This window comes from Orycteropus afer, unplaced genomic scaffold (assembly GCF_000298275.1).
Source record: "Orycteropus afer afer isolate SDZICR_OR568_19922 unplaced genomic scaffold, OryAfe1.0 scaffold00005, whole genome shotgun sequence".
Lineage (NCBI taxonomy): Eukaryota > Metazoa > Chordata > Mammalia > Tubulidentata > Orycteropodidae > Orycteropus > Orycteropus afer.
In genome coordinates, this window is record NW_006921592.1 from 1,399,593 (window position 1) to 1,410,068 (window position 10,476).

The 10,476-nt window shown below is 37.3% G+C and overlaps 1 protein-coding gene across 1 annotated transcript in view; it reads left to right on the forward strand.

The window, feature by feature from the left end:
- The window catches only part of SMC5 (structural maintenance of chromosomes 5), a 177,280-nt gene that overhangs the window by 69,271 nt on the left and 97,533 nt on the right, over positions 1 to 10,476 (forward strand). Inside the window, exon 9 of the mRNA XM_007939525.1 lies at positions 6,709 to 6,964. Within this exon, the coding sequence (XP_007937716.1) occupies positions 6,709 to 6,964 (256 nt within the window). The remainder of the gene's footprint in view (positions 1 to 6,708; positions 6,965 to 10,476) is intronic.

A 10,476-nucleotide genomic window follows, 5' to 3' on the forward strand; every position in this document is an offset into this window, starting at 1 on the left:
CTGTTCTGGAATTCCAGTGACACGTAAGTTATTCCTTTTTATGGTATCCCACATGAACTTTAGGCGTTCTTCATTTTGTTTTGCTCTTTTTTCTGATTGATCCCTTTCCAAAGAAGTATTCAGGTATTTGTCTTCAATCTCGTTAATTCTGTCTTCCATTGTGTCAATTCTACTCCTTTAACCCTTTCAATGTGTTACCTACTTCTGACAATTTAGTATTAATTTTCTGAATTTCTATCTGTAGATTTAGAATCATTTCTAATTTTTCATTTATTTTGTCATTTTGTTCTTGTATTTTCTTCCTGAAGTTCTTTTCGGGTTTTGTCTGTGTTTTCTTTGGTCTATCTCTCAATCCTTTAATGATACCTAAATATAATTCTTGTGCATTTCTTATCAGAGAATTCCAACTCTGCTTCTTCCTCAGAGATGTGTTCTGGGGTCTGTATTCTGCTCCCTTGTTTCTGCCACTTTATCTTGCTTCTTTGTGTGGACTATGATGGTCTGTTGTCTCTGAGACATTGTGGCATTGTTGTATTTAGATCTCTATTGACTGTGTGTGGAGAGCAGCCAAGGGTGAGCCAGACTCTTCTTGGTGGTTGTTTATCATTGGCCTGTTGGTGGAGAAGAAAGTGGTGGCTCTCATTCAGTAAGTGAAGCTACAGGAGGTGTGGCTGTGGTTGTGTCATATGGGGACTATTGCTGTCCTCCACTCAGTTAGACAAAAAGAACAATATAATAACCATAAGAAAAGTAAAAGAAAATAGACAAAACACACCATGTAATCACACAGGAACAGTAACCAAAGAAAGAAAAAAGAAAAATGCAGTATCTACAGAGAGGGTAGTAAGAGAAAAAGTACAAAAGGATAATAATGAAGGAAAAAATGGGAAAAACTCAAAGAGAAAAACAAGGACCAGCGTTAACCACGAGAAAGAAAAAAAATTGCAACCAGGAACAGGGTAAAGAATAGAAGCTGAAAACATCAGGGTGGGACAGAGCACCCAGGCTCTGTCCGAGGACACATACTGGGATGGAATTCCTGCCAGCCCAGAAGGTGGGTGGAAGTGAGGGATGGCTGCATCTCCATTCACCAAGAGGGTGTGGGGTATAAGAGTAACAACGGGAAATGTCACACCTTTCTAGTCGTCCGGTTCTGGAATGTCCTTGCAGTTCCCGACAAGTGGATCCTGTTCTTAAGTCCCTGGAATCTGGGAGTACGCTGTCGCTTTAAATGTCCAAAGTGGTCCAACTGCCTGTAAACCTTCAAAATGGCTGCACCCTCTGTTGTTGTTATGTGCTGTCAAGTTGGACCCGACTCATAGCGACCCCTCCTTGGGTTTCTGAGGCAGTATCACTACAGAAGTAGATTACCTCATCTTCCTTCCAGGAAGTGGCTGGTGGCTTTGAACTGCCAGGCTTCTGGTTAGCAGTCAAGTGCCTTAGGCACTACATTACCAGAACTCCCAAGTTAACTGTTTATCTCTGGTAGCATAGTGGCTAAGACACTTGCCTGCTAACCAGACGGCTGGCGGTTCAAACCCACCAGCCACTCCTCGGAAGGAAGGTTGGGCAATCCTACTTCCGTAGTGATACTGCCTCGGAAACCCAAGGAGGGGTCGCTATGAGTCGGGGCCGACTCGACGGCACATAACAACAACAAAACAACAACAACATGCCTACTTTATCACCTATACAAGGTATGGTGCAAAAGGCAAGGGCCATGGATGAGGACATTCCATTAGAATTAAAACATGTTTTCCCTTTACAGAATACATACATCAGCAGACTAATCAACTGATGCGAGGACATAAAGCATTTTCTTTTAAAACTCTTAAAGATTTGAAGCAAGCTGCTACCAGCTATGGGCCAGCAGCACTGTTTGTGAAAACCTTTATAGAAACTATTGCTCAAGAAGTTTTGTGTCCTTATGATTCAAGCACTCTCTGGACAGGTAAAAATCCACAGCTCAGCCCACTTTCTGCTCCTCTGTTTGTAATAAAAATTATACTATCAGTTCACTTAATTTCTGATTCTTCTGCTTTGTTTGGATATTTAAAAGAATTTTTTAAAGTCCTTGAATTAGAAATTAGTTCTTTTATTTTTTAGTCTTCTTTAATTCTTAGCCTTGGTTTGCTACTGCTGCTGTAACAAATAACACAAGTGGGTGGTTTTAACAAACAAATTTATTTTTCACAGTTTTTTGTTGTTGTTACATGCACTTGAGACAGTTCCAACTCATAATGGCCCTGTGTACGACAGAATGAAACATTACCCAGTTCTGCACCATCTTCACAGACATTGCTGTGTTTGAGCCCATTGATGCCGCCACTGGATTAGTCTGTCTCATTGAGCGTTTTCCTCTTTTTCACTGACCATCTGCTTTATCAAGCATGGTGTCCTTCTCCAGGGACTTGTCCCTCCTGATAACTTGTCCAAAGTACATGAGACAGAGTTTCACCATCCATGCTTCTAAGAAACGTTTTGGCTATACTTCTTCCAAGATAGATTTGTTCATTCTCTGGCAATCAATTCAAATGGGTCAGTTCTTCTTCAGTCTTCTTATTCATTCTTCAGCTTTTGCATGCATATGAGGTAATTGAAATTACCTTGGCTTGTATCAGGTGCACCTTACTTAGTCCTCAAAATGCCATCTTTGCTTTTTAACTTTTTAAAGAAGTCTCTTGCATCAGATTTGCCAATGCAATACGTTGTTTGATTTCTTGACTTTTGCTTCCTTTGGCTGCTTCCAAATTTCTTGTCATAGATGAGTGAGAGTTTCCAATGTTGCATCCATTTGTGTAACATCTCAATAGATATTGCATCAATTCCTGAAGCCTTGTTTTTCACCAATGCCTTCAATACAGCTTGGACTTCTTCCTTTACTCCCATAGATTTCTTAATCATATGCTACCTCCTGAAATGGTTGGATGTCTACCAGTTCTTTTTGGTACAGTGACTCCTCTGTATCTTTCAGTTTTTTACCCATAGAACCCAGTATTGCAACTCGATACTTTAACTTTTTCTTCAGATGTTTCATCTTGAAAAATGCCAAGTGTGTTCTTCCCTTTTGGTTTTCTAGCTCCAGGTCTTTGCACATATCAGTATAATACTTTGGTTTCTTGAGTCGCCATTTGAAATCTTCCATTCAGCTATTTACTTCCTTATTTCTTCCTTTTGCTTTAAGCTACTTTATGTTCAAGAGCAAGGTTTAGAGTCTATTCTGATACCCATTTTGGTCTTTTCTTTCTTTTTAATGACCTTTTGATTTCTTCATGTATAATACACTTGATGTCATTTCACATCTTGTTTAATCTTTGGTCTTTAGTATTCAGTATGTAGAGCTATTCTTGAGATAGTCTCTAAATTCAGGTAAGATATAATTAAGGTCATACTTTGGATCTCATGGATTTGTTTTAGTTTTCTTCAGCTTCCACTTAAACTTGCATGTGAGCAGTTGGTAGTATGTTTTGCATTCAGCCCATGGCCTTGTTCTGATACTTGCTTTTGCATCATCTCTTTCCACACAAGTAGTCAGTTTGATTCTTGTGTGTTCAATGTGGCAGAGTTCATGTGTACAGTTGCTTTATTTGTTGTTGAAAAAGTTATTTGCAATGACTAAGTCATTGGTCTTACAAAATTCTATCATGCGACCTCTGATGGCATCTAGGTCATATTTTCCAACTCCTATTCTAAGACACCTGACTGCTAACCAGAAGGCTGGTGGTTCAAACCCACCAGCCACTCCTCAGAAGGAAGATAGAGCAATCTACTTCTGTAGTGATACTGCCTCGGAAACCCAAGGAGTGGTCGCTATGAGTCGGGTCTGACTCGACAGCACGTAACAACAACACAACATTCCTTCTTTGTTACCAACTTTGCATTACAATCACCAGTTATTATTAATGCATTCTGATTGCACATTTGATCAATTTTAGACTTCAGAGGTTGGTAAAAGTCTTTAATTTGTTCATGTTTGGCATTAGTGGTTCTTACATAAGTGTGAATGATTGTTGTATTCCTTGGTCTTCCTTGAAGGCATATGGATCTTATCCTGTTGGTGACAGTGTTCAGGATAGATTTTGAAATGTTCTTTTTGACAATGAAAACAATACCATTTCTTTTCAGTTTGTCATTCCCAGCATAGTAGACCACATGATTGATTCAAAATGGCCAATACCAGTCCATTTCAGCTCACTAATGCATAGGGCATCAATCTTTCCGCACTACATTTTGTTTTTGATGACTTCCAGTTTTCCTAGACTCATACTTCATACATTTTACATTCCAATTATTAATGAATGTTTGCAACTGTTCTCATTTTGAGTCATGCCGCATCAGCAAATAAAGGTCATGAAAGCTTTACTCCATTCACATCATTAAGCTCGACTCTACTTTGAGAATTCCATTCTTTCTCAGTTGTTTTGAGTGCCTTCAAACCTGAGAGCCTCATCTTCTGGGACTGACTCAGACAGTGTTCTGCTGCTTTTCATAATTCTATTCTCCAGTTTTTTTAGAAGTAGATCACCGGGTCCTTCTTCCTAGTCTTAGTCTAGGAACTTCACTGAAACCTATTCAGTGTGGGTGAGTCTGCTGTTATTTGAAATACTGGTAGCATAGCTTCCAGCATCATAGCAACATGCTAGACTCTACAGTACGACAGACTGACAGAGGAGTGGTGGCTTCACAGTTGAAGGAGCTAGAAGTCTGAATTCAGAGTACTATCTATTGTGAAGACTGTCTGCTGTGGGAGTGAATCTTTCTCTGTAGTGCTTGGTATTCTACTGTTCCTTGACAGTATTTGAGTGAGTGGCATCTTTCTCCTTCTGGGCTTGTTTCTCTCTGTGTCTAATCTATGTCTTTATATCTCAAAGGACATTAGGTTTTAAATACACCCTACAATGATAATGGCCTAATTAGTACAACAAAAAAATCCAGTTCCCAAATGGGATTACATGCACCAGTAAGAGGGTTAAGATTCCAACATGTATTTTTGAAGAATACGATTCAATCTATAACAGCATTTAAGCTTTTTATTCCTCTCTCCTGATTATTATTTGGCTGAATCTCACACTTGGGCAATATACTTCTGCAGTGATACCACCTTGGAAACCCAAGGAGGGGTCGCTATGAATCAGAACAGACTTGACAGCAGTGAGTTTGGTTTTTTAGTTTTTTATATCTCACATATATTGACGTGTAGTGATCTTTTTGTTTTTCAATTCAAGGTTTTGTAATTTTCATTTTAATGTTTTCATTCATTTAATTTTATTTAAGAGTTATAATTGTTTTAATTCCTAAGGATATGGAATTTTTTGTGTTGTCTTCTATGTAGAGTTGTAATTATATGCTTTATGGTGAATAAATGTGACCTTTTTTGTTGTTATTTAGAATTTTTTTATAACTTCAAATGCTCTACTGCCTTATATTATTGCCTATTTGATTTATCCATTTTAAAAGTAAAATGTCTCTATTTCCTTCTGTTAGTATAGATTTCTCTATTTTTCCTTAGTTATAGTAGTTTTTGCTTCCTAGATTTTGAAGTGTCATTATTTTCTAAAAGTTTAATATTAGCAAACCAATTAATTACTGTCAGGTCTGATTCATGGTGACTTCATGTGTATATTACCATAAAAATAATAAACCCACTGCCATTGAGTAGTTTCCTGTTCACGGAGACCTTTTATGATAGAGTAAAACTGCCCCATAGGGTTTCCAAGGCTGTAAATCTATGGAAGCAGATTGCCTCATCTTTCTCCTGCAGAACAGCTAGCAGGTTTGAACTGCCAACCCTCTAGTTAGGAACCTAATGCTTTAACCACTATGCCACTTGAGCTCCCTGTATATTACCATAGAAATTTTTTAAGTAAATATTTTCATTCATTTATTTTTGTTCTTTTTGTATCATTTTTGTTTTGTCTACTGTAAATAATATACTATATTTTGTTTTGATTTTTTTTTCATTCGTTGTGAGACCCTATCAGTAAAAGAGTTTAACCTTTTCTTTCTTCTAAATTTTTTATTTACTATGTTTTTTCTTTGATTCTTGCTGTTCTCCTTTTCTGTATGCTGTGTCTATTGATCAAGGTTTTCTTGTTCAAATTATTTCTTCTATGCATCAAAAGTTATGGGCGCTCTGGTGGTGTAGTGCCTCAGACATTTGACTGCTAACCAGAAGGCTGGTGGTTCAAACCCACTAGCCACTCCTTGGAATGAAGGTTTTGGGCAGTCTGCTTCTGTAGTGATACCACCTTGGAAACCCAAGGAGGGGTTGCTATGAGTCAGATCCGACTCGATGGTGGTGACTTTATTTTGTTTTTTTTTGACTTTTTATCAGAAGTTATACATTCTAGACCTGTTCATGTAGTGATTAGTCTTAAAGTTTAAATAATACATGTTTTTCTAATAAAAGTAAGAGTTATTATTTTTTCTTCTTCTACCTAAAATAAATTTTTTTATCAAGCTTTTATTTCTTCTTTATTCCTATGTCAATATCATCAGAAATTTTGTGCGTCTATTAGTGAACCAATAATGAGTCAGTCTGGTAGCAGCTGGATTCCTTTAGTGAGAAAAACGGCCATTTTTTTTAGGTAGTAGTTTCCATTAAAAAATATAAATATATAAATACATATTTAAACATATTATTTTGAAAGCTGTATACACCAAGAGAAAAAACAATCTTAAGTGCTAACCTGCTGTTGTTTTTATTAGATTGAGGAACTTCAGCAGGCTTTAACAGTAAAACAAAATGAAGAGAATGACCGGCAGAAGAGAATAAGTAACACACGCAAAATGATAGAGGATTTGCAGAATGAACTAAAGACCACAGAAAACTCTGAGAATCTTCAGCCTCAGATTGATGCTATTACAAATGATCTGAGACGAGTTCAAGATGAAAAAGCATTATGTGAAGGCGAGATAATCGATAAACGAAGAGACAGGGAAGCTCTAGAGAAAGAGAAAAAGGGTAAGTTTTATTAAGCTTAGGGTGAAGATATTTATAAAATGGATATATATCACTGATGGGTGTTCTTTTTTCCCCTTACCATTTCTTTAAAATGTTCACATCTCCTTGTTCAGGAAGCTCAGCTTAATTTTTCCAATCCAGTCTTCAGGTATTCATATCTGTTGTATACTGTTATTTGCTACTGGCTGACCATTGTTTTATGTGAAATTGCCACAATTAATTTATCTTAAAGATGCTTAGCTTTTTTATTTTTTTTTTTTAAACACAGTCACGCATTGATATTTCTCAGATCAAATTTAAGCTTTTTGTTCTAGCCTTCATAGACTTCTATCAGGTTTCATCTTCGAAACCAGTCCATTTTCACCTTTGCTTTTCTTTTCTGTAGTGTACATGAATAGGTCTATAGCATTATTCAGATAGAAAAGACCTTTTACACCCACTCCTTACTTACCAACATGGTTAGGTTCCAAAGACTAGGTTGTTATGCAAAATCAGCATTATGTGAAAATAGAGGGTGACCACATCATTATGTAACTGCCAAATTACATCATTACATAATTTCCAAACCACTGAGAATCGTGGCCCAGCTAAGTTGATGCATAGCCTTCACCATCGCACTTTGGCATTTGTTACTGCCAGATGTACATCATTAATGTGCAAAATAGTTGCATAGAAGATATTTTAGTTTTGTCATAAATGCAAAATGTTCGATACCAAGATAGTTGATAAATGAGGAATAGGTCTGTTCTCAGCTAAGTATAGGACTAAGATGTGTAACAGGAGCCTGGTGATGCAGTGATTAAACTCTTGGCTGTTGCCTGAAAGGTAAGTAGTTCAGACTCACCCAGCAGCTCCGTCGTACATTTATCAAACTACTGCGCAAATATGGCTTAAAAAAAAAAAAAGGCCTAGAGCAGAAGGATAATCCCTTTTCCACCTCTAGACTCACTTTCACTTTTTTTTTAAAAAAAAAATGCATTTTATTGAAATATAATTTATGTACAGTGAAATACACAAAACTAAAGTGACATGGATCAGCGCATTTTTTTTTCAGTGTTCCCCCCCACCTCCCACTCCTGGCAACCAACAAAGGAAGTTTCCCTCCACATATAAACCTTTCCTTGACCCTCCACAGCAGCGAACTAATATTATATTTGTCCTTCTGTGATTGACTTATTTCACTCAGCATAATATCCTCCAAGTTCATCCATATTATGTGGTGTTTTGCAGGTTCTACATTATTCTTTAATGCTCTATAGCATTCCAGTATGTGTATGTACCATAGTTTGGTCATCCACTCCTCCGCTGATGGGCACATAGGTTGTTTCCGTCTTTTTGCTATTGTAAATAGTGCTGTGATGAACCTGAGCGTGCATGATCTGTTCCTATCCTGGCTCTCACCTCCCTTGAATGTATACCTAGTAATGGGATTGCTTGGTCAAATGGTATCGCCAATTCCAACTTTCTAAGGAATCACCATATTGCTTTCCACAGTGGTTGTGTCACTTCACAGTCACACAAGCAGTGTATGAGAGTCCCAATCTCTCCACATCCCCACCAGCATTTGTTATTTTCTGTCTCATTGAACCTTGCCATGAGTGCTGGGATGAGACGGTATATCTCATTGTTGTTTTGATTTACATCTCTCTGATGGCCAGTGATTGTGAGCATCTCTTTATGTATTAGCTGACCACCTGAGTATCCTCCTTGGTGAAGTGTCTATTCATGTCTTCTGCCCATTTTTTAATTGGCTTGTTACTTTGGTGTTGAAGCATTGGAGTTTTCCATCAGTCTTAGAGATAAGTCCCTTGCCAGATAAGTAATTATCAGCACATATGAATTTATTGCTGTCATTTTTGTCATGTGCTTTTTCATTGTGTTGATTTCTTTGTTCCATTTAATTTTCTATACTGAGCTCATTTTGTTTATGAATCCAGTTATCACTTCCTTCATTGCCATTGTTTTAGTATTTGCTGAATATTTATGCTGGTCCTCTTTTTTAATTTTGATGTGAAGGTTTATCATTTGTTTTTTGAGATTACCCTGTGATTTATAGTTTTCTTTCCAAGTGTAGAACATTCCATTCTATTTTGTAGTTGTCTTGACTTCCCTACCATCTAGAATTTCTGTAACTACACAGATTTTTTTCCCTCTTTTTGGTTTGTAGTTGTCTTCATTTGTCGGTTGGTGTCTCTGGTTCCCTGTTTACAATCTTGTAGGCTTCTTTACTTTGGATACTTCCATAGCTGGGTTGGTTTCTGGGTTACATCATCATGTGTATTAATGGTCAATTGTTGTTAGTTGTTGTTGCTTCTCTGTCCAAAGGGCTCCCTTTAGCATCTCTTGTAAGGTTGGTCTGGTTTTAACAAATTCCCTTAATTTCTGCTTATCTGGAAATGTGCTTATTTCACCATCATATTTGAGGGACAATTTTGCTGGATACATAATTCTGGTTGGAAATTTTTCTCTTTCAGTGTTTTATATATACTATCCCACTGTCTTCTCGCCTGCATGATTTCTGTTGAGAAATCCGAGCTTAGTCTTATTGGTTGCCCCTTGTAGGTAACTTTTTGTTTTTCCCGTGTTGCTCTCATAATTCTTTCTTTGTCTTTGGTTTTGGTGAGTTTGATGATGATATGTCTGGGTGTTTTTCTTTTGGAGTCTATCCTGTTTGGGGTTCATTGGACTTCCTGAATGGATGTATTCTCATCTTTCATCATATCAGTGAAGTCCTCCTCCAACAAATCTTGGACAATTTTCTCAGTGGTTTTATTTTTCTCTTCCTGTTCTGGAATTCCAATGACATGTAGGTTATTCCTTTTGATGGTATCCCACACGAAGCTTAGGCTTTCTTCATTTTGTTTTGATCTTTTTTCTGATGGATCCCTTTCCAAAGAAGTATTCGGGTATTTGTCTTCCATCTCATTAGTGTATTCCATTGCATCAATTCTACTCCTTTGCCCTTTCAATGTGTTAACTATTTCTGACAAGTTAGTATTAATCTTCTGGATTTCTATCTGTAGTTTTAGAATCATTTCTAATATTTCATTGATTTTGTCATTTTGTTCTTGTATTTCTTCCAAAATTCTTCTTGGGTTTTGTCTGTGTTTTCCTTGGTCTGTCCCTCAATGCTTTGAAGATACCTAAATATAATTCTTTTTAATTCCTTATCAGGGAGTTCCAATGCTGCTTCTTCCTCAGGGATGTGTTTTGGGTCTGTATCCTGGTACCTTGTTTCTCCTGCTTTATCTTGCTTCGTGTGGACTGTGATGCCCTGTTGTCTCCGAGGCATTGTGACATTTTTGTGTTTATGTTTACTTGGTAATTATATGTTGGAGTGACTTGCCCACAATTTTCATTTTCTTTGTTTTGTTTGTATGTTATCTATACAGGCAGGGTACTGTGCTGTGCTCCTCTGTTCACTAGTTGACAGCACTTATACACTTACCACCTGTCTCCTTTGCTTTGTCAGCCTCTTGTATGACCTTGCTGCCCCTGACAAACAGCCTGTT